This window comes from Magallana gigas, chromosome 9 (assembly GCF_963853765.1).
Source record: "Magallana gigas chromosome 9, xbMagGiga1.1, whole genome shotgun sequence".
Classification (NCBI taxonomy): Eukaryota; Metazoa; Mollusca; class Bivalvia; order Ostreida; family Ostreidae; genus Magallana; species Magallana gigas.
Genome location: NC_088861.1, coordinates 27,099,592 through 27,124,503, shown reverse-complemented (window position 1 = coordinate 27,124,503; position 24,912 = coordinate 27,099,592). Strand labels below are relative to the sequence as shown.

At 35.4% G+C, this 24,912-nt stretch overlaps 4 protein-coding genes across 4 annotated transcripts in view; all 4 read right to left on the bottom strand.

The window, feature by feature from the left end:
* Window positions 1–24,912, bottom strand: part of LOC136269578 (E3 ubiquitin-protein ligase TRIM71-like) — a 139,807-nt gene that overhangs the window by 57,476 nt on the left and 57,419 nt on the right. The gene's annotated exons all lie outside the window — the stretch shown is intronic.
* LOC109620061 (E3 ubiquitin-protein ligase TRIM71-like) overlaps window positions 1–24,912 on the bottom strand; it is a 130,465-nt gene that overhangs the window by 82,869 nt on the left and 22,684 nt on the right. The window lies entirely within an intron of this gene.
* Window positions 1,099–3,721, bottom strand: LOC136271275 (E3 ubiquitin-protein ligase TRIM71-like). The gene is made up of 2 exons (XM_066070948.1): window positions 3,694–3,721; window positions 1,099–3,089 (listed from the first exon to the last, which is right to left on the bottom strand). Exon 2 carries the CDS (start codon window positions 3,053–3,055, stop codon window positions 1,385–1,387), a length of 1,671 nt encoding a protein of 556 aa, XP_065927020.1. The 5' UTR covers window positions 3,056–3,089; window positions 3,694–3,721; the 3' UTR covers window positions 1,099–1,384.
* LOC109617213 (tripartite motif-containing protein 2) lies at window positions 20,792–23,416 on the bottom strand. Its single transcript, XM_066070946.1, has 2 exons — window positions 23,323–23,416; window positions 20,792–22,734 (listed from the first exon to the last, which is right to left on the bottom strand). Exon 2 carries the CDS (start codon window positions 22,699–22,701, stop codon window positions 21,031–21,033), a length of 1,671 nt encoding a protein of 556 aa, XP_065927018.1. The 5' UTR covers window positions 22,702–22,734; window positions 23,323–23,416; the 3' UTR covers window positions 20,792–21,030.

Here is a 24,912-nt window from a genome sequence, read left to right as displayed (position 1 = left end):
CACAAGAGAAGCTTTACATGCATATATAAAACTATAGGAAAATACCCAAATTTTAAAAAGTAAAATGTATTGATTGTTTCCTTATTAAATTTAGAAGGTAAGAAATATGGATTTTTCCTTTCTAATTATTAGCCTATACTTAAACAAATCATATCTTAATATTTTAGGCAGATCTGGGGTTTAATTTGTTGACCACCCTGCCTCCTTAATATTAAGAGATTATTTGAACAAAGGGAGATAACTCATACATATAAAATAAAACTGTTTGGTGAATTGACAGACCAGGTGTAGTACAATCAAATATAATGAATTCTTTGATAGCCAAGCATCAGACTTGTATATACTGGTACCTTAAAAGGAGTAGATGACCACTATTAATTTAGGAAATCACAATTGACTATGCAATATCATATGATATCTTTAGAATCCTTCTTTAGTTACACCTCAAACTTGAATCGCTGAAACCGATTTTGCAGTAAATGACTCCTATTGATTTTAAAATAACAAGATCAAATGTCAAACTACTCGTGATGTCGACCTGAAAACCAATATTAAAACTATTACAGATTTTGCCTTGATGTAAATTTTTTTCCAGATTAAAACACTTCGCGGTGAGATTTAAAAAAAAAATGAATGATTCATCCATCCATTGATTATGATTATGTCTATCTTTGCAAAAGCAAGGCGGGACCTATGTAAAATTAACTTCGAATCGAATATAGTATCCAAGATATTTTAATTATTAGAAAATTTGTATCTAAATACTCAATGTCAAATTCTAGCATCTGTGTCAATTTTGAATCAGTGTCAAGAAGTCTGTTATTACCAACAATAAGTCTGAAATCTATAATTATGATAAGTACATTTATACACTCTGAAATATTGATCCCAAGGCACTTGATAATGTTAACATTTCTTTTCAGAATTAGGTCAAGTTCTCCTTTCTATTGAATAGTTATATCAATTATATATAATTATACATGCACACATATTTCATTTCACTATAGTTAGAGAACTATCTATACCTAAGAATTAGAAATGTTTGCAAATGTCTACAGCCTTTAATGTTATGATATAAGAAACCACGTCAACAAAGTACTGATTATTTACATTTATTTACATATAAAACCAGTTTATTTGCATGAAAAATATACAGTTAGTAAGTAATAATATGTACATGAACAATATACAGTCTCTGAATTGTGACAGTCACCACAGTTTGATGAAACATAACATATAAAACGATCACAGTTTGCTAAAACATGGATTTTATATAGTTCTAGATAGTTTGTTGATGTATTATAACATTTAAACACAATCACTTTATTTACATAGACATTTGATGTTCACTTTGTAGATATTTAATATTATGAACACAGTTTGTTTACATGTAATACTGGATTTTCTTCACTTTACCTGTATCCCTCTCAGCCACAAAGAGGTTGTCTCTGGTGTCCACACATAAACCCCATGGATAATCTAAATGACAGCTGTCAATGTAGCGGAGGAACTGTCCGTCCTGATCCAGGATGTGGATACAGTCGTTGTTTTTGTCTGCTGTCAGGATCCGACTCTGGCTGTCTGTAGCGATGCCGACTGGATTAAATGGTTCCTTGGTAGTAGAGGGAGGGCCGGTGTATGTAAACCTGAGTTGTCCGGCCTGATTGACCACCACTACTGAATCAGCTCCATTGTCAGCTACACAGATATCTAGGTTCTTGTTCTCACTGATATATTTAGTGTAATCATCAGAAGAATAGAGAGGTTGTCCTTTGTCATTGTATTGAATCGTTTGTTTCTCTGTAGAGCCAGAGTAACGCACAACTTTCGCTTGTTTCTTATCATCAGTGATCATGACAACCAGGAGGTCACCAGAGGAGGTACAACAGACAAAGAGAGGTTTCCACCCCTGTAGTCTGATCACTGTCTGTATCTGTGTATTCTTCACTATGTTCACAGTTCTATCATTGGGATCAGTATAAACTAGTTCACCACTCTGTGTCACTGCTATGTCATATGGTATCTCCCCTGACTTGGTTTGGATTGATTTCACTAGTTTACTGTGGAGGTTGTAGAGTCTAATCATGTTGTCCTTACCACACGTCCATACCTCATCATCACTCAGACAGGACACACTGTATAATTTTTTAGATTCTCCATACTCGGCGTTTATATCTGTGATGATCTGTGGTACATCAACGAGCGGTCTGCCCGGGGGAGAGGACTCAGCACCAGAAGAATCCATTGTGTAGCCATTTTCTTCTATTTTGATAGATAATGCTGACAGAGAACCAATCTGCTGATAAATCTGTTCTTTGTTAATTTTCTGAGGAGTGAATCTTGGTAGGGAAACTGTGAGTTTAGGAGGCAATCTTCTGAATTCAGCAATCCTGGATTTGTAAGCAGAGACAAGGCTGACATCATTGGAGTTGAGTAATTTCTTCAGATCAGCAATATCCTGAGTGATTTGAGAAATGGTGCGCTTTATTTCATTTTCCTGCTTATCAAGGACAACCAGGTGTTTGGATTCAATTTCATCCACATCAGATTTCAGTTTCTTGATGGCAATGTTTATTTCTCTGTGCAAGTCTTCTCCATGTTTGTCTAGAGCTGTTGTTAATTTCTTGGAGTTTTTATTCAAATCAGTTTTCTGAACTGGGATGTTAGATACAATCTCTTGGTATTTAGGATAAATGGTATTTTCTAATTCTTGAAGATCTTTTTTTAAGGCTTCTCTCTTAGTATTTAGTATTTTTAAAATGCCAACTTGCTTGTGTCCTAGATGTTCACCCGTGGAGACACACTCAAGACAAATAGGAATGTCACATTGTTCACAATGAATGTCACATAATTGTGTGGAATGTTTGGAACATTTCGGATTTAGTCCCCTCTTCTTTAATGGCACTACTTTGTGTTCTTTGGATTCATCTAAGAGATGTTTACCAACGCAGGCTACACACAGATGTATGTGACAAATGTCACAGTACATAGGGGGGCCCGGGGTCTCACAGAGATGACACCGTAACACATCCTGGGCCCAAGTACGGGGATACATGGTCAGACACCTTAATGGGATTTTTAGATGATTTCTGAAAGAATAAAAGAACAGTTATATGAATGTAATATTAATAAACAAAAAACTTGCTTTTATAAATTCTATGTCATTTTTGTATGTGTAGTCAAAAGTGTTCTCGCATGGAAGGGAGGTAGGATCTTGCCCCCCCCTCCCCCCTCCCCGTCCACCCCCACACTCTACTGACTGAGCTATAGTTTTAACCAGTTTCAAGTTGTGTCCCTCCCAATCTCATGCATAGGTCCTGGGGTGGGGGTGATTTTTATTTTTCAAGTTGGGGGGGGGGGGTCAAAGCCCTACTTTTTGGTAATTTTACTTTTGAAAATTATATTATGTTTTTCTATGAGGGGTAGGTTCCTGTGATTCCTGACATCCTGTGGCCGTCAGGATCCGCTCCGCGCATTCTCCAACTTTTATAGAATTTCTTAGTCGGTCCGTGCGCCCCCCCCCCCCAACACACACACACACACACACACCAATGTCACTGGTCTGCAGTTTGTTCGGTAACTGATGGTAAAACATTAAAATAATGTCCACGATGCCCACTGTACAATTTTGATTATGTTCTTCATTATTATTTCTTTATAAGCATGTTACTTATTCATTAACAAGCTACAAACCTTTAAACTCCCAACATGGCGATTCGGGTAAAATCGTCACGTGATTTCTTTAGTGCATTGTAGGTCAATCCAGGGTCGTCTGCTTCCTGCAAAGTTCATATTATATTATAAACATTTGTTCGTGATGGGACTCACTCAGAATATTGACAAAGGTATTTTGTCAGAAGTTAAAACTTTTGGGACGTGCGGATCCAGAAAATTTCGAAGCTCGGGAATCCAGTGGAAATTTTCTGGCATAAAGTACAACAAGTCAACGTCTCTTGCCACGGTCTTGAGTCCACGTAGGTGGGAGAGAATTATAGATATTGGGCGTGTTTTGCGATCATGTAAGTACATTACATGTATGCTTGCAGGATTTTTTTCAGAAGAAGGGGATAGGGATAGTCGCTTAGAGACCAAAATATGATTAGGGGGTCCAGGGGGCAAAGTCTTTAGAAGCGTGAAATTAACCTCAATACCGGCTAATATAATTATGTTTATTCAAAAATGTATTAATTTGAGTGAAAATAAGATTAAACAAGTCAGTCAAGTGTTTTTGTTATGTTTTTAAACATCGTGCGAAGGTAAATAATTTGTCGTCTTTAAATATTAGTCTTTCAGAATCGAAGAGGAATTTAACAATTTTAATTAAAAAAAAAATGCAGTTAAGGATTTCTAGTCAGAAATCTTGTTTTCTAACATCATGCAAAGTTGAATATTTGGTCGTCTTTAAATATTAGCTAGTCTATCTAAATCGAATAGGAATTTTACAATTTTAATATCAAAAATATTTTTTAAAAATTGCATAATAATAACACTAAGCCATTTTGACGTCTTCGAGAAATACTGATTCTGATTGGACCATCAGGAATATTAACCAATGAAATTGAGTTTAACATTTTCTATCACAATGGCCGGTCTGGTCAGAAGTTGATGTGGCTGCAGAATAAAAGTTCAGTTTGGAGAGTATTTACGGAATTTTATCGGAATTTAAGGATGTAAGTAGCGTGCATTTGATGTGAGATTTTAAAAGATTAGTGCGAATGTTTCTCGACTTGTTGCAATACTGCTGTTGTCAGAGGCAAAATCCCATCGTGAGCCCTGGACCGGTAAATGTCCTAGTAAAAATAAACTGGCGAATTCGAGAGAATAATGACGTATATCTTCGCTATTTTAAGACCCATCTACTTGAAATTCGGCATGAGTGTATCTTAGACATTATTTTTCTGAAAAATACACGCATATTGCAAGTGTTGTAAAAAATAATTGATTTATTAGGCTTTTGAAGCGAGCTGGTAGTTTTTTATCTGGGTCAGAGTTCGACCCCTTTCTTTATTTATGGTTACATTGAAATTAACGTTAAAACGGACTTGGCCCCGGTGCTTTTTTAAGGACAAATCACGAATGTTCAAGTATGTGCGTATTACTAGACAACACAAAAGTTTGAAGAAATTTAAATCCAATCTTTAAGCTATTAAAGGAAGAGGAGTTGGAGATGTTCCTATTATGCAGGATGCTCTTATTCTCTTAATTTTAGAAAGAAATAAAGCTATATAGTTCTCAAAAACAGGGGGATTAGATACTAGTTTACATATTGAGATACTATATTTATAATATAAAAAGCATCTTTTTTTCGGGGGGGGGGGGGTGGGCAGACTCATCCAAATCTTCAAAATCCTAATCCGTGTGTGTGTGTGTGTGTGTGGGGGGGGGGGGGGGGCTGGCGTAGTATATGTCTAACTTCATTTTCACTATTAATTTCCTTACTTTCATTTTAAATTTTAATTTTTTACATGCTCCAAAAAAGAGGGGGGGGGGGCAGGATAATTCAATTTTTTATATGTAAATTTAAGAAAATTAGTTGCTGCGAGAAAAAGTGTGTGGGGGGGGGGGAGGGGGGGGGGGGACAGGCCCCCTGTTGCTACGTGTCTGTACGAGATCACTATGTCTATTGGTGCATGGCAAACATCCCTCTTCAGTTGTACAAGTACAAGCAATGCCGAAACTGATTCTCCTTTAAATGAATTTGTATTTGGGCGATTTTAATTTAAATTCTTTTTTTCTTACTTTTTTCTCTCCCTTTCCCCCTCTTTTCCTTTCTTTTGCATTTTCAAAGGGGGGGGGGGGCGCAACCCTCTTCTGGATTCGCCTCTGCACAGATATGTAAAACTGATGTTAATTATTTGATGTTTGTTTCAACAGGAAACAGATATATGTCACAAAACATTTCTTTCTTTGCGACTTTCACCGGTGTTTTTACCCGTATTAAAACATCACTTATATTGTTTATTGAGGGTCACTTCTGTCTCCCGGGTAGCAGCACTGAAAAAAAAGAACCAAGCTAGACGTAGACGAAAATTACATCTTAACGAATTTAAATAGTTCATAATATTTCCCTACAGTCTATAAAAAGTAAAAAAAATAATTATATCAGTCCATTTCCCCTCATTATTATTTTAGATTTGATAATATCATCGGGGAAAATAAGGTGTTATACATCCAATGTAACGAAGAGTTTTGACCCGGGTTGAAAATTGACCCGGGGGGGGGGGGGCGGGGGGGGGGCACTTTTCTATGTTGAATCGGGTGGCAGTGAATACAAAATTTACTGCCACCCGGTAAATTCAAAATTGTTGTATGTGTATATGTTCATGCACACTCTTTCCTCTTAGTGTAGTAACTTTACTGTATCTGTCTTTATTGTTGATATTTTTCAGCGTTTTGTTTTGCTGTGAAAATGTGATATTACATGTAGTATAAATAAAGATGTGACTAAATATAATGAGCATGATTGAAACAAATTGTTTTTTTTTTCAACTTCTGCTTAATAGAATAGACGGCAAGTTAGCAACCTAATTTGTGCAGGGATGAAAACCACTTAATTTTGCATGTATGGTTTCTAAATAGCTTAACATAGGTTTATTGTTTTCGACAATGAAATGGTAAACAAGTCATATTATATATGTACATGAATATAATTTAACTGTCCCCTGACAGGTGCTTGTGAAACTTAACAACAGATTCACGATACGCTGTGATAACCTCTTCACCACACCCCGCCCAATGGTAAAGTATCTCTATTCTCAACATCAGTTGATCATCATCACATAATTTGTTTTACTCAAATAAATGTACAGTACATGTTAATGTAATTATAAAATGGCAGACAGGATTGATCTTATTTATGTGTCCTGACATATCGTCATAATCCCTATATTAATATATAAATAGTGCCTGTTTAGGAGGGTTTAGGATTGGCACCCCGAGAAAAGTATTGTCAACCGACGCGAATGGTTTTCGAGGGGTGTCAATTTCAATTCTTACCCTCCCAAACAGGCACTATTTATTTAATCATACTGAATGTCTTAATTTTAAAGAAAACTTAATACTTTTATATATGAATGACGTGACCGTACCCGCATAGTTTACGCGCATGTAACAATTCGTTGTGTTACCCGTTGCTAAGTGTGTTGTTAACGCTGAGGGTAATAGAACGGATTATCAACTGCGTCTAAACCAATCTGATTTCAGTATTTCACATGAAAGTATAATAATATTAATTGGTATTTCATTTTAATTGCTAAAATTCAAATTTGTCAAAAGGACATTACTAATAAAGAATTTAATGAAGCTATATTAATCAAACGCAATTCAAAGTCCATAACCCCCATCCCAAACACACACAAACACTTCCTTACTCACTTATTATATGATCGTATAATGACAATAAATCATTATTAAGTTGTTATACAGACGAGGATGAATGAATTGTATGATTACAACAACGGGGTATATTATACCACATTTCTAATGCCACAGTGTTTATTGAGATTATTTTGTCCATAAACCGAATAACGCGCACATTCTAACGCAATTTGACTGTGTGAGAACCATCACCTTCTATAGAGAATAGAGAGACACAGTGGATCGTCCTTCTTGGCTAGCGAAAATGAAGAACCAACAAAGGAAACAATTTTACTACTTAAAGATGACAGGAATTTAGGAACACGAAATATACCCTCTTTTATCTCGGGTCTACAGTCATATTAATTCTCAATTTCAGCACATTCATTCATCCGGAAACGCTATTTTAATATGAAATATCTTAAGCAAGTGTTTTTTCTCTGAAGAAATTAGTTTAATTCGGACTATGAAGGTATCAATAGTTGCAGACAAAAATAACACAGCATACTAAAGCGGGTTATACACTGTATCTTGCTATCTATCTTCATATCCACATAAAACACAGAAGAAGACATATTAAGACATCTACAGCTGTAATGATAAAATAAGAGGCCCATGGGCCACATCGCTCACATAAGAAACAATAGCAATAACTCTGATCAAATCACCTTCATGGAGTCATATACAAAACAAGTAGAGAATATCTTGCTTAAAATTTTTTTTTTTCCACATATTCTTATTTAGCGACTTTTGTTGTTTTAGTGATTGTTATTAAACAATTTAAATAAAATACAAATGCTATTCATGACGCTTTAATACATAATAATATGACAAATTGTAGCATAGCATTTCTTTCAAAGGATATTTTTAATACACATTGAATTTCTTATTCTCATATTTTAACGTCTTCATAGACAACAGAATGAGTTGGGGGGGGGTGGGGGGTCATGTTTTAAACAAAAGTTTCTCAAACACTTATGCCCCCCTCCCTTAGAAACATCCACAAAGAAAATGAACGTAAACTTTAATTAACTGGAATTTTTCTAAGTCCCAGAGCAATAACTCTGTCGAAAATTGCTCTATCATACCCAAAATCATACTTGACCTAAATATTGTCATGATAAACCTGTATACCAAATTTCATTTTAATATGGTCATCCTCTAAGAAGAAAATGAGCGGAAACTGTTAAAAACTAGAATTTTTCTGCGTCCAAGGGCCATAACTCTGTCGAGAATTGCTCGATCGTACCTAATATCAATCTTTACTTAGATATTATCATGATAAACCTGAATACCAAATTTCATTTCAATATATTACATCTACCAAGTATTATTCTCTCTATTTCTTACGAAAACTTATAGTTAATTCATAGCTCTATAGAAACAGCCAGACTGAAATCTACACGCCCCGTTTATCGATTGGTCGAAATCTACAGCGGCTGAACTTGAGAAGATATTGACAGGTCTGAAATTGACACGCCCTGTTTATCGATTGGTCTAAACCTTCAGCGACCTACAAAATATCACGGACTGCACGAAGTAATCATGATGATGTCAGACTCAAAGTATCACAGGAGACGATTTGGCTGTTTCTTCTAGCTAACGTACTTATGTAAATTACCAGTAATTTAGTGATTACTACTTATTTTTCATAATCAATTTATTAATTAGTTAAAAGAGAGATGTTAATATAAACAATAAAATGCTTTCGTTGATGATTCATGCGGGTTATGAAGGTAGCGTTCATTGCAGGAAAAAATTACATAACCCGCTAACACCAATATTAAAATTTGAACTCCTCCTTGGAGCCCAGTTATGGTTAAGAGGTCAAAGTTTGAACAATTTAAAATTTACACTTGATTGCATAGTTACATGTATAAACAAAGAACGAACAGTCGGTTTTTAGCTCACCTGAGGTGAAAGCTCAAGTGAGCTTTTCTGATCACATTTTGTCTGTCGTCCGTCTGTCCGTAAACTTTTCACATTTTCAAAACCTTCTCAAAAACTACAGGGCCAATTTCAACCAAACTTGGCACAAAGGGAATTCAAAGTTGTTGTTCAAAAATCTTCTTCTCAAGAACCATAAAGCCAGGAAAGCTGAAACTTGTGTGGAAGCATCCTCAGGTAGTTTAGATTCAAAGTTGTCAAAATCATGACTCCTGGGGGAAGGGTGGGGCCACAGTTGGGGGGGGGTCGAAGTTTTACAAAGGAATATATAGAGTAAATCTTTAAAATTCTTCTTCTCAGAAACAAATCAGCCGGGAAAGCTGAAACTTGTGTGGAAGCATCCTCAGTTAAGTTAATTCAAAGTTGTGAAAATCATGACCCCCCGGGGTAGGGTGGGGCCACATTGGGGGGGGGGGGTCGAAGTTTTACATAGGAATATAAAGAGTAAATCTTTCAAAATCTTCTTCTCAGAAACTAATCTGCCAGGAAAGCTTAAACTTTTGTGGAAGCATCCTCAGTTAATGTTAATTCAAAGTTGTGAAAATCATGACCCCCAGGGGTAGGGTGGGGCCACAATGGGGGGGGGGGTCGAAGTTTTGAAAAGAAATATAAAGAGTAAATCTTTCAAAATCTTCTTCTCAGAAACTAATCAGCCAGGAAAGCTGAAACTTGTGTGAAAGTATCCTCAGGTAGTTTAGATTCTAAGTTGTGAAAATCATGACCCCTAGGAGTAGGGTGGGGCCACAATGGGGGGTCAAAGTTTTACATAGGAATACATAGAGTAAATCTTTAAAAATCTTCTTCCCAGAAACTAATCAGCTAGGAAAGCTGAAACTTGTGTGGAAGCATCCTCAGGTAGTGTAGATTCAAAGTTGTGAATATCATGACCCCTGGGGGTAGGGCACAATGGGGGGTCGAAGTTTTACATAGGAATACATACAGTAAATCTTTAAAAATCTTCTTCTCAGAAACTAATCAGCCAGGAAAGCTGAAACTTGTGTGGAAGCATCCTCAGGTAGTAAAGTTTCAAAGTTTTGAAAATCATGATCACTGGGGGTAGGGTGGGGCCACATTAGGGGGGTGTTAAAGTTTTACATAGAAATATATAGACTAAATCTTTAAAAATCTTCTTCTCAGACACTAATCAGCCAGATGATTCTTTATAATTGTTAAGACTTTGGCTCCAGGACAATTCTTCGGCTTCACAGGAAGGTTCAGAGTTTGATGTAGCTTTATATCCCATATATAAACAATTGTTAAGGATCTTTTTGAGAACTGCAATACTTAACATGTGATATGACTATAAAATCATCCTGTTAGAAAAAAGACTAATGATTATAAACATAAGAATATCCAGGAGGAAAAATGGATTTTATTTATACAGGATCTACATGTGTTATTGCACATTGTTCTATTGTTCCTCATGTGAGCGATGTGGCCCATGGGCCTCTTGTTTAGTATAAGTGAAAGTTACCATGATGGAAACTACAACTGTCTGCTTGTGTCAGTCAAAGCAAGTCCGTTATCTGAATGTAACATGAAATGGTTCAAGTAAAGTCAACAATAAAGTACCGTATGATTAAAGAGCACCAATCAGCAACGTTATATGTGATATGTTTTAATAAATAATGAGATTTTTTAATAATGAATGTTAATATTTTGCATAAATATTGATTTACCAGTAACTAGTTAGATTATACTTTTATCACAATTGTACATACACATGTTTTTTTCCCAGAAATTATGGAGGAAATACTCGGTTGATGACAAAATATTAAATACTCTCTCACCATATTACTCTTCAGCTGTATTGACATGACTTGAATCAAAGTGAGCCTGGCTCCAACAGTTACCTACGATAACTGATGTCTTTATCACTGACATATCAGATCCACTCCTCATATCAGTCAGAATCTTTGATGAACAACTCTGTTGGTGAAAATCTACATCAAAAATGATATGCTCCTCTCTCAAAGCTCACCATAGGTCCAATAACACTCCTCTTCTCTCATTCTCTCATATCCCCCCCCCCGCACCCACACACTCACACCTTGTGTTTCTGTTCTCTGTGGTTACTCTTTGAAGCTGTAACTTGGTAAGAAGGCAAACACCAGATATGTACACATGTACGATCATACATCTCTACATACAGTTGCTCTTCACGGTGTTAGTGTCTGGTATGTTACCATGAACAGTGACGCCCAAGACACTTAATGAAGATGAGGCGGCCAAAAAGGATGTAACAGTGTTACAGAGATTACAGTTTTCAGCAGACCTCATCAGTCTTGGGCATTCACAGTTCAATGCCAGTAACCAAACTTTATGCTGCGGTTGGCACAGTTGATTCATTTCAAAGTCTAAAATAAGAACTTACACCTATTATTGTGACAAAAATATGCAATACAATCAGATTTAACAAGTTACAAATAGTTTCTCACTAATAATGAGTGATAAATATATATATAAAAATGAAACACTTTGTGTGTAAACCCTGACCAGCATAAGAAATTTACATAACCCTCATATTATTACTTTTCAGTTTTAAATTTGATAAACTTACCTTACCAAGTGTTGTTCTATTACATTGGGTTCATTGGGGGTAAAAAGACACACCCCATTACAAGTCTTGTTAGAAGAGAAATGGGTTGACAGGTGCCCCTTTCCGTGAGTTTACAGTATGGTAATGGGATCTGCATAACAATAGAAATAATATGTCAATAAAATAGATATAAACATCAACAATGACATTAAATTGATCTGTTGTTTGTCAACTCAAAAATTTAATAATTCTGTAAGGTCCATGTTAAATGATTGCAATCAAGACTGCAAATTATACTACACTCTCCAACAGAGAGAGAGAGAGAGAGAGAGAGAGAGAGAAAGAGAGAGACAGAGAGAGATACAAAGAGAGAGGAGAGGGAGACAAATAGACAAAGTTCATAGGAAATAATCTTAAATTAAAGATAAAACTAAACAATTCTACAAGCCATTGTCCCCAACCTCTCAACTGATTCATATTCATCAAAGCAAACTTTTTTAGAGGTTGATGATACATACACGAAGCTAACCAAATAAAAAAAGGACCAGTATGACTGTGCCATCACTTGTGTATATGTGCATGTACCGGTATTTCTACCATGTATATAGGTAATTGACGGCCAGTAGAATCTCCCGCATGTACACTCGAATGTTGTGCTCGGGTAGACCCATCTTAGTCGCCTCCTCTAGAGTTCCACAATTACAGTACTCTATTAACACCAGCATTTCATCCAGACCTATAATATATTGGAAGAAAAAGGGAGTAAGCTGACGTACCAGATACAAAATTATACAATCAGTTCTGCTGTAATGTAAAGCTATAGCCAGCAAGTTACATGTATTATAAGTAATGAATAAATAATTTTATAAATATAATCTTTTTATTTAAAGGTTATTGACAAGTTAGTCCAGAAACATACTTATTATAGGGAGTAGATGTTAAATGAATTGCGAAAACCTCAGTGGGACAAAGACATTTTTTTTTTAAGATCAGAATACTTTAAACCATCTTGATGGAATAATTATCCTGATACATGTACAATGTACTTTAAATTATCTTTAGTTTGCATGCAGAAATATCACTGTCAAGAATATGTTCTCACATCGTCACAAACCACTGGCAATATGTATGATCCTCCTCCACCTCGCTGTGGTAGCACGAGTTGACACAAAAATAACTCATAGTTTCTTACAGTATTGACCAATGCAAGTAAAGCATAGTCGGAGATTGACCTTTGAAGCAACCTTTGATTATCCAACCACAGTTTACGTAACATACAGTTTTATATCATTGCTACAAAGGCAGTGACCATGCCAGGTTAAACAATAATTTCATTGACTGAAGTGGACATTACACACTTGGTGGTAATATTCAAGATTTTGATGAATAAGGTGTTCAAGCAGCCATGGGTAGGAGAGAGCTATGCAGACTCTGGACTGTGGTTTGAGACAATATTTTCACCAAAAAGCGGTTTTTAACCCCTTAATAACATTTTTTGGCTTAAAAAGGTTTGGTCATGAAAATTAGGCACGGTGAACCTGTTTATAACAGAAAAATTGCAACATAAAGTTAATATCATGAATAAAGGTTGGCTTATGGTATTATAACAAAGAGTTAATGATTATGTGAAAATTGTGGGTAACACTACCTGCAAAGAGGGGGTACCAGCAAAATTCACTGAACTCTGAATCCTTTGAAATATCTGATACACTTTACCATACTGGCCTTCATCTGTATGTTTCAAAACAACTAAATCAAAGCATGTGTATCGCATTGGAAGAGATCAAATTTGTACAAAAGCATTTTTGCCTCAGTCACATGAAAAGCATTTCTTCCTGTTATGTGGCAATTCTGCATGTGCTACAATTGTATATCTACATGAACATGTACATATATATCACAATTTTTTTTTTCAAATGAAATTCACGTAAAAAACTTTTCACATACACATTCATGTGACGCTTTTTTTTTAGTGAATTTCACATGAAAAATTTCACTTACAATTTATGTTTGACACAATTACCAGTCTAATGATATTGTGTGGTATATGTTGTAATGGTAAATGTGATGTTAAATTTATGTGATTGAGGCCTACTCAATTTGTTCAATGTGCAGGCAAGTTATGCGGCCACCCATACCGACCTTGTGTCCCCTCTGCCTTCTGAATTTGACTCTGTGAAAATTGATGCGGTAGTCAGGCTCGATCTTGCGACTGGTGACGACCCCAATGACCCCCGAGTCCCTGAAGAAGACTTGCCTCCTGTTCTCCAGCCTCACTATCGCCGGCTTCCTTCTGTCCATCCACTTCAAATCTTCTGTCTCTCCACCTGTCCCCAAAACACAACTATATCACCAACTGAATACCTGATACAACTCTTTCTCTCTGTCATCAAGTTAATGAATACCTGTAATTAATTTGAAGCTTATGCCTGTAGAGTTTAGCAGTAAAAAGGTTTTGATTTATCTCTCTTTATAACCTAATGAATATGGTCAATGTAGAGCTTATCCCTGTAGAGTTAGTTAAAAAAAAAAGATTTTTGCATGAGGGCCTTTTATCAATATCTTACCTTGAATATTTCACGAAATCTAAATAATATCAAATATGTATAATATCAGATCTACTCTACCTGGTACTAAATATGTAATACATGTTTTACTTGAATGTTACTTGAATGTTATGTAAATACTGGAATATTTCATCATGATGAAAAACAATGGTACATTAATGAATATTTCAGTAATTCAGAAAATGATCACCATTAGAATCGAAAAAATGAAAAACCCACAGTTACATGTAATAACTAAACAGTAATACACAATCTGGATGAAGTTGTGTGCCACTTTTCTAAAAGTTGAAGCTCCTTTAAATCTAAATCAGCAGACAAATAGCGTACCTCTGTTTTTCTTGGCGTGGATGTCCAACACAATGCCCCAATCATCTCCCTCATGTATCTCTACCTCTGCGTGCTAATCCATGGAATGACGCTTAACCCCTGAAATGGACCATGCCTCAGGTGTAAGAACAATTACCATTATATGGTGACAGGTGTTTATCAGTTAATATGAATACCTAATATTATTACACCAGACCCATGGGTTCCTGCACCTTGGTAACATTTCCTGAGTTAATTATTGTATTTTGTGTTTTCTAGTGTTATCAAAATGAAAATCTCATAGGTACATGTATAAACAGTCAGACAATAGGGATATGAAAGAAAATGATCCTCATCAGCATCGAAAAATAAAAACTCACAGTTACATGTAATAACTAAACAAAGTCATAAACAGAGAGATAGAGATAACAGAGAACAATTTCTGGAAGAACTCACTGGATTCTGCTGCAGTGAGGATTTGTTGGAAATATTGGACGTGAAGCGGTTGAATTTTCCCGTACATATTCTGCCTGCAATGAAGGATACCGCAAATAGGGCTGTCTGCCAGAGTCGACACTGGTAGAGCATGGAAAGGGGGAGGTTCCTGTGAAGTACACAGTTAGTTCTTTAATCTAAACACCCTAAAAATATTTATTTTCATTTGACATCTGTTTACAATTACTTTCATATATTTACATTTTCCAGTGTCTTTGCCTGTGATAACACTGCGTATCGATTTTGTACTATATAACCCATAATACAAATGACGCCAAATTGAGGCGCCAGTGGGGTTTGCTTATTTATATTGAAATATTTAATCGTACGATGGCTTAAAATTATATAAATATAATTAATAAGGAATCATTCTTTGAATATTATCAGGCGATAATTTCGGTCGGGGCGTGATCAAATCTATCATAAAGCCCTTCGGGCTTTATTGGATTTGATCACGCCCCAACCCAAATTATCGCCTCATAATACTCATAGAATGATTTCTTATTCCTTATTAAAAATATTCCTCATACCTGGTGATCTGTAAATTTGTATCCAATACTATTCTGTACTTGTTATCCTACATTGACCTATTCAACTATAAATGTGTACACTTCACTCGACTGTTATCCTGTACTTTTCTTTTTGCTGTCCTGTTAGAAATTTTTATCCAAGTTGACCTGTTGATATGTAATTCTGTATCCAATATTGACCAGTTGTTCTGTACTTACTTGGGCCTCATGCCTCTCCCTTTCTCACATTTCTCTGTGACAAAGGCCATCCAATCTTTGGCAAAGTTAACGAGTCGTTTGCTCAGCTTCTGTTTGGTGTCGCCTGGTCATCTCTCTAAGATACTGCAATAAACATGTAACAATATGTACCGGTACATACATGTATAAACACAAACATTACAGGTTTTAGAGACACAGAAAACAATTGCCACGTAAAATGTGTCACCTATCCAAGATACGCTACATACAGCTAATAATTAACAATTAATTAATAATGAATGTTTTCATTGAGATGTCACTAGGGTACAATATATAATATATATATATCAATGGTATGGAGATAGATAAAAGAGACAACAATTACAAATAGAAATCAATAACTAAAAGGTTAAAAAAATGAACTCAAAATTCTAATAATAAAATGTGTTCACTTAAGCAAGAGACAAAACGGAAAATAAATTGCATGCCTTTAAGTTATTAAATAAAGAAAAAAAATTTAAGTCATGGGTTAAAAGGTATTCACCTCAAACCCAAAGTTGCATCCTCTAAGTATGGTTTCTCTGTAGAGATTCAATAGATGGTTTCTTTCGTTGTCGTCAAAGTTTGTCATGTCTTTACAGTAGAATTTGTCGTCCACTTGTTTGATGGCTTGGACCACTCTCTCTTGAAGTTCCATGGCAGAGCTCTGTGATAAGAAAAAGTAATTTAAAAATACAATCACCACAGTAGAAGACAAGTCAAAACATGGGTTTTCAGGGGGTTTTCTGAGGCTTGAGCTTTGACTGAAGCCCTCATTATTCGACTAGTCTCTCTGAGTAAATTTGACATCCCTAATTTTTAAAATTTTTCCTGAATAAAGAGAAAATTTTAAAACAAATTAAATTTTATTGAATTCGGAAATTATATTTTGTGACTTAATATAGCAAAAGAAAAAATATTGCATGAAAAAAGTCCATTTGCGACACGATTTTCTATCTCTTGTTGATAAAAATATTTCCAGGTGGACTGGTAGAGATTCTCATCTACTGATATTGTACAATTTTTATAAATTTATCCTGTGGAATTTAATTTCCATTATCACAAGAACACCAGACATTACCTTCAGCTCTGTCAAGGATTCGGCAATGGCTTGATGACAAGATGCCTGCTTGTTCAGAAGTTGCACCGTTTTCCCCATCAAGGATTCAAACTCCTTTCTCTGGGTGCTGAGCTGAGAAGAATGAATAACAACCAGCAGTAGGCCTTCTACCTACAAATGAACAAAACAATTAAACAAACCATTAAAACAACAAATATTCCATGAAAACAACAAACAATCTCAATCATTTAAACTATCAACCTTAAGTTTATATTAATACATTTCAAAGAGTCTAGCCACCAAATTCATCATAAATATCTAGGTATGATTTTAATAAACTTATTCCCGTAAACAGGAATTTAATTTACAGTATCAGAGAACACCAGACAGTATCTTCAACTCTGCCAAGGATTCGGCAATGGCTTGATGACAAGATGTCTGCTCGTTCACAAGTTGCACTGTTTTCCCCATCAAGGCTCTGGGTGCTGAGCTGCATGAGAGGAATGAATAACAACCAGCAGTAGACCCTCTAATCTTATTACTTGTTTCCTGAGGTTGTTAGCCGTTATTCAGAATCTACAAAAAAATTGTACTTTTAATACTTCATATATATTTTGCAGAGAACCATTATAATTTAACACTGTTTAAATAATGCAACATATTTCTCTCTCTCTCTCTTTGAAAACGCTGTTTGCAAATTTTAATAATTTCCAACAGATAGCTAAGTGTTTATTTTGTGTATTCTAAGACTCAATGATACAATGTTTGTATCACCTAGTCATTCCGTCCAAGATAACATGTACGACGTTCACGACACTGCTTGCTTGCAGCATTAATGCAGGTCGGATGCATTGTTTTAGCAAGATAATTTTGATTTTGCAAAATATCTAAGTTACATTAAGCTAATCTACCTGATGAAATTGTCTGGATCTTCCGCCAGTGGGTTAAAATCTTCGGTTGGCGTTGTCGACAACGGACAAGGGCGTTTTTAATTCCCCGTCCGCCATGTCAAGTTTCGATAACTCCTGTTCGGTAAGCATGGTCAGAGTTATCCTTCTTTAAATTTCTACCCAAACGAAATCTGAATGTATTACATGTAGTTAATTTTAATATGAAGAATATGAAGATTTTTTTTTAATTTATCTGATATCTTGAACCTTTAATATAGATCGAATGTCGTTTTATTTTAATTTTTTGTAAAAATTGAAGGTATCAATCAATTTGATATCTTTACAATAAAAATATCACAATATCGGTATGACCTCTTTTTATAATAGAGAAATTTTAAACTAATATCAAACGTCAAAATATGATAACAAAAAACAAAGTAATTTTTTTTTATATCAGAAAGATTTTTATGTCAAGAATTGCGATTTTTTCTCTTTTTTTTTCCATGACCATATGTTCTGAGGAAATTTTTTTTTAATTGAAATTAACTCTACATTTTGGGTTATAAAAAAACAACTGCAACTTATCAAATTCAAAGCAAGTCAGAGGGGAGGGCAGGAAGGGGGGGGGGCTTTCAAACTTAGTCGGTATATTTTAAATAGATTATATAATTCAAATGTACAATTGCATGATTGTACATTTATGAATATTTATAACTTTATTTTAATAAATTATTAACCTAAAAAGCTATGTGCCATTTATATTGACCAGCAATAATGTATGTATTGCAAATTCATATTATAGAATACCGGTATATTTATACCAAAGGACCCCCGTTATACTTATCACATCGTCATTTTTTTCATCATTTTTTTTATTTTACTTATTTATTTTCATATTTTTTTATAATCACATTTTATCGTTGGTTTGTCGTATACACTTAAGGGGTCAAATGTGTGACTACGTACGCCACTGTCATCACTAGCAAACCAAGGCCTCAGTGGATGTAGATAAATATACGCAGCTACTAATGACATCAAAGGCTTAGAACCGCTCATTGTTAACTTGGTCTTTTTTTTATATAAAGAAGTTAGTATAAGTAAACATGTAATCGTTTAAGGACGCTGGTTGGTTAACAAGTTCACCATCAGGTCTACCTATAATTTTAAGTTATGATTAGTTAAGCTATAAGCTATTACTTAGTAAAGAAAAAAAATCATACAGTTTACCCTATTTTCCTATTATTTAATATAGAACTCTTCTTCTAAAGGAGAGCAATACCGTCTAAAAATGGCCACGACCATCGAGCTCTCTTAATTGTTGAGGTGTTATTAAATTGTAAATAAATTGCCATACCGCACAGAGAAGAGAGAGAGAGAGAGAGAGAGAGAGAGAGAGAGAGAGAGAGAGAGAGAGAGAGAGAGAGAGAGGTGTTAATTCAGAATCCGTTCCTAGTCATTCTTTTTTAAAGTATGTGTATTTTTAGTATGTGTGTAATGCTTGCATTTTCCATGAAATTTAGTTTTCGGAACAACCTTAACTTTAAAATATCAATAATCATGAGTGGTTTGGAGTCGAACCCCTCTCCGTTTGAGAAAGTAAAACAGGTTTATTCAATTTATATTACAAAAATAGACCCTGGACCTTCCCTGGAAGAAATTATCCTTTGGATCCCCATGGGGATAATCCCTAGAAACAGATGTAAATGCTGAACTTTTATTTTATTTTCGCTTTCGCTCCTGTTCCTGATATCAAAGGTCCATAACTCGTATGCTGAGTTGACTACCAAAGTTGATTTCAGCTGAGTTTGCTTGTCATATTAAGGGTTTGTTGGTCGAGGCAATGGTTACTGAGTATACTGTATTGGTCTCCTTTATAAGAGAAGGTTTACATGTATATATAAAAGTATAGGAAAATACTGTTCAATACCCAATTTGAAAAAGGTAAAATGTATGGATTTTTTCCTTCCTAAATAATAGCTTAAATTATCCTTAAACAAATCATATCTTAAAATTTTAGGCAGATCTGAGGCCTCCTCAATATAAAGAGGTTATTTGATCAAAGGGATGCAATGTTAATTATTTCCCAATTAATTTTTTCCAGATTAAAACACTTAGCGGTGAGATTTTGAAAAAATGAATGATTCATTCATACATTGATTATGATTATGTCTATCTTTGCAAAAGAAAGGGGGGGGGCTATGTAAAAGTAACTTTGAATCGAATATAGTATCCAAGATCTTTTAATTATTAGGAGATTTGTATCTAAAGTACTCAATGTCAAATTCCAGCATCTGTGTCAATTTTTCAATCAGTGTCAAGAAGATCGACTTTTAGGCCTAAAAAAAAGGAGTTGTGTGTTTTGGGTAACCAGACCTAACCTACAAAAATGCCCCTATCCTACCAGTATGATATGTCAATTTTTATCCGATTGTGAATTTTATTTTATTTCTATAAAAAATTCGTTTTTAAATGTGACACAAACACACATTCTTAGGAATTATGCAGAAAAAAATATGATAAAATAGAAGAAAACCCTTCCTACCTAACCTATTTTTTTCATCAGTGTTACCCTCAACACACAATTTTTTGTATAGGCCTTAATTATTACCGGTAATAGGTCCGATATCTATCATCATGATAATATTCATATATTCTGAAATATTGAACCCAAGGCACTTGATAATGTTAAAATTTCTTTTTAGAAGTAGGTCAAGTTCTCCTATAAATTGATTAGTTGTATTTTAAAATTTCATAATCATACATGCAGACATATTTCACTTCACTATAATAGTTAGAAAACTATCTTTGCAAATGTCAACAGACTTTAATGTTATGATATAAGAAACCACATTAACAAAATACTGATTATTCATATATAACCAGTTTATTTACATGTAAAATATACAGATAGTAAGTAATCATATGTACATGAACAATACACAGTCTCTGAATTGTGACAGTTTGATGAAACATAACATATAAAACGAACACGGTTTGCTAAAACATGGATTTTATATAGTTCTAGATAGTATGTTAATGTATTACAACATTCAAACACAATCAGTTTATTTACTGATATTTGATGTTCACTCTATCGACATGTAATATGATGATCACAATTTGTTTACATGTAATATTGGATTTTCTTCACTTTACCTGTGAAGAATTCAGCCACAAAGAGGTTGTCTCTGGTGTCCACACATAAACCACTGGGACTCTGTAAATGACAGTTGTCAATGTAGTGGAGGAACTGTCCATCCTGATCCAGGATGTGGATACGGTGGTTGTTGCAGTCTGCTATCAGGATTCGACTCTGGCTGTCTGTAGTGATGCCGATTGGACCAAATGGTTCCTTGGTAGTAGAGCGAGGACCGGTGTAGGTAAACCGGAGTTTCCCAGCCTGATTGACCACCAATACTGCACGGGCTTTATTGTCAGCTACACAGATATCTAGGTTCTTGTTCTCACTGATGAATTTAGGGTAATATTCAGGTGAATAGAGAGGTTGTCCTTTGCCATCATATTGAATTGTTTGTTTCTCTGTAGAGCCAGAGTAACACACAACTTTTGCTTGTTTCTGATCATCAATGATCATGACAACCAGGAGGTCACCAGAGGCGGTAATACAGACATTGAGAGGTCTCCACCCCTGTAATCTGATCACTGTCTGTATCTGTGTATTCTTCACTATGTTCACAGTTCTATCTTCGGGATCAGTATAAACTAGTTCACCACTCTTTGTCACTGCTATGTCACATGGTATGTTCCTTGACTTGGTTTGGATTGACTTCACTAGTTTACTGTGGAGGTTGTAGAGTCTCATCAGGTTGTCCTTACCACTCGTCCATACTTCATCATCACTCAGACAGGACACACTGCGTAATTTATTAGATTCTCCATAATATGTGTTTATTTCTGTGATGATATGTGGTACATCAATGAACGGTCTGTCAGTGGGAGAGGACTCAGCACCGGGTGAATCCATTGTGTAGTCATGTTCTTCTGTTTTGATAGATAATGCTGACAGAGAACCAATCTGCTGATAAATATGTTCTTTGTTAATCTTCTGAGGGGTGAATCTTGGTAAGGAAACTGTGAGTTTAGGAGGCAATCTTCGGAATTCAGCATTCCTGGATTTGTAGGTAGAGACAAGGCTGATATCATTGGAGTTCAGTAATTTCTTCAGATCAGCAATGCACTTTGTGATTTCAGAAATGGTGCGTTTGATTTCATTTTCCTGCTTATTCAGGACAACCAGGTGTTTTGATTCCATTTCATCCATGTCAGATTTCAGTTTCTTGATGGCAATGTCTATTTCTCTGTGCAAGTCTTCTCCATGTTTGTTTAGAGCTGATGTTAATTTCTTGGAATTTTTATTTAGATCAGTTTTCTGAACTGGAATGTTAGATGCGATCTCTTGGTATTTAGGATAAATGGTATTTTCTAATTCTTGTAGATCTTTTTTTAAGGCTTCTCTCTTGGTATCCAGAATTTTTAAAATGCCAACTTGCTTGTGTCCTAGATGTTCATTAGAGGAAACACACTCCACACAAATAGGAATGTTACATTGTTCACAATGAAGGTCACATAATTGTGTGGAATGTTTGGAACATTTAGGATTTAGTCCCCTCTTCTTAAATGGCACTACTTTGTGTTCTTTGGTTTCATCTAAGAGATGTTTTCCAACGCAGACTACACACAGATGTATATGACAAATGTCACAGTACATAGGGGGGCCAGGGGTCTCACAGAGATGACACCGTAACACATCCTGGGCCCAAGTACGGTGGTCCATGGTCAGACACCTTAATGAGATTTTTAATGATTTCTGAAAGAATAAAAGAACAGTTATATGAATGTATTCTATTATTACCAAACTTGTTTTTATTAATTCTATGTCAGTTTTGTATGTGTAGTCAAAAGTGTTCTCACAAGGATGGGACTGGTACGTAGGATCAAGACCCCCCCCCCCCCCTACGCTCTACTTACTGAGCTATATAGGGTTAACCAGTTTCAAGTTGTGTCACTTCCCAATCTCATGCACAGGTCCTGGGTGGGGGGTGATTTTTATTTTTCAAGTTGGGGGGGGGTGTCAAGGCCCTACCTTTTTAAAATTTTACTTTTGAAAATTATATTACGTTTTTCTATGAATGGTAGTTTCCTGGGATTCCTGACATCCTGTGGCCGTCAGGATCCGCTCCGCACATTCTCCAACTTTTATAGGATTTCTTAGTCGGTCCGTGCGCCCACCCCCCCCCCCCCCCGGACACACACCAATGGCACTGGTCTAGTTTGTTCGGTAACTGATTGTAAAACATTAAAATAATGTCCACGATGCCCACTGTACAATTTTGATTATGTTCTTCATTATTATTTCTTTATAATCATGTTACTTATTCATTTACAAACTACAAACCTTCAAACTCCCAACATGGCGATTCGGGTATTTTCTCTTCCGGGTCTGGTTACTTGTACAATCGTCACGTGATTTCTTTATATGTAGGTCAATGTGTCGCCTCCTTCCTTCAATGTTCAAATTATATTGTAAACTGTTGTTCGTGATGGGAATCACCCAGAATATTGACAAAGTTATTGTGTAAGAAGTTAAAAACTTTTGGGACGTGCTTAACGTAGAAGGGGGGGGGGGTCCCCAGGTGCGGATCCAGAAAATTTTCAAAGGTCGGGAATTGAGGGGGAAATTAGGCCTACTGGCATAAAGTTCAACAACGTCATTAGCCACGATCTTGAGTCCACACAGGTGGGAGAGATTTATAGATATTGGGCGTGTTTTGTGATCATGTAAGTACAGTTCATGTATGCTTGCAGGAAGTTTTTCAGGGGAAGGGGATATAGGGGCGGTTGCATGGAGACCCATCTATGATTAGGGGGTCCAGGGGCGAAGTCTTTTTTGCAGTCAAGGGTTTTTAATTATGTTTCCTAAATATTGCAAAGTTGAATATTTTGTCGTCTCTATATATCAGTCTATCTAAATCGAATAGGAATTCTACAATTTTTATTTTTTAAAAATTGCAGTTAAGGGTGTCTAGTCAGACATTTTGTTTTCTAACATCGTGCAAAGTTGAATATTTCGTCGTCTTTAAATATTAGTGTATCTAAATCGAATAGGAATTTTACAATTTTAATATTAAAAATATTTTTTAAAAATTGCATAATAATAACACTTCAAAACGGTGATATGATGTTCTCTAATCGTTGAAATCGTCACGTGTCTGACTAAGGAATATCTACATGTATATTCTTTAATTGACTTTTTTATGAACAAATCATGAATGTACAAGTATGTGCCTATTACTCAATACAAAAGTTTGAAGAAAAAAGATGGGTGAATTTGGCGTGTAAACTGCCTATACAGGGATAGATAAGATACTATAAATTAAAATATGAACAAATCTTATAATTTCTTCCTAAATTATTCAACATTGAAGACAATGTATATTTGACAAAACATCAATTTATAACCTTTACATACCGGTATGTTAAATATTTAGAATAGGTTGATTTAAACTGGCGTATGCGTGTCAAAACCTCCAAATAGTGTCATTTTTAGAACTTCAATGCCTTTTCTGGAATAGAGTGGGTCTGGGCTCCATATTTTTGTCTAAGTCTATGTAAGGTTTAAAGGAAATCAAACCGATTTCAATCGACAAAAACATGGAGAGTTGACCCACTATACTCAGGCACGTAGCATCGTTTTTGAAAGTGGGAGGGGGGGGGGGGGGCAGACTCATCAAAAAAATCTTGACAAGCAAGAAAAAAAAAAAAAAAAAAAAAAAAAAAGGAAAATTTTTAGTTTCCCAAAATCTTCAAAATCCTAATCCGTGGGGCCAACTCAATGATAATTCCATTTTTTATTGTAAATTTTAAAAAACTTTGTTGCTGCCAGAAAAAGTGTGTGTGTGTGTGTGGGGGGGGGGGGGGGGGCTACGTGCCTGATACTTTAAAAATATCACTTTGTATCCCAACAAATAAACGTTTTAGAGAAATA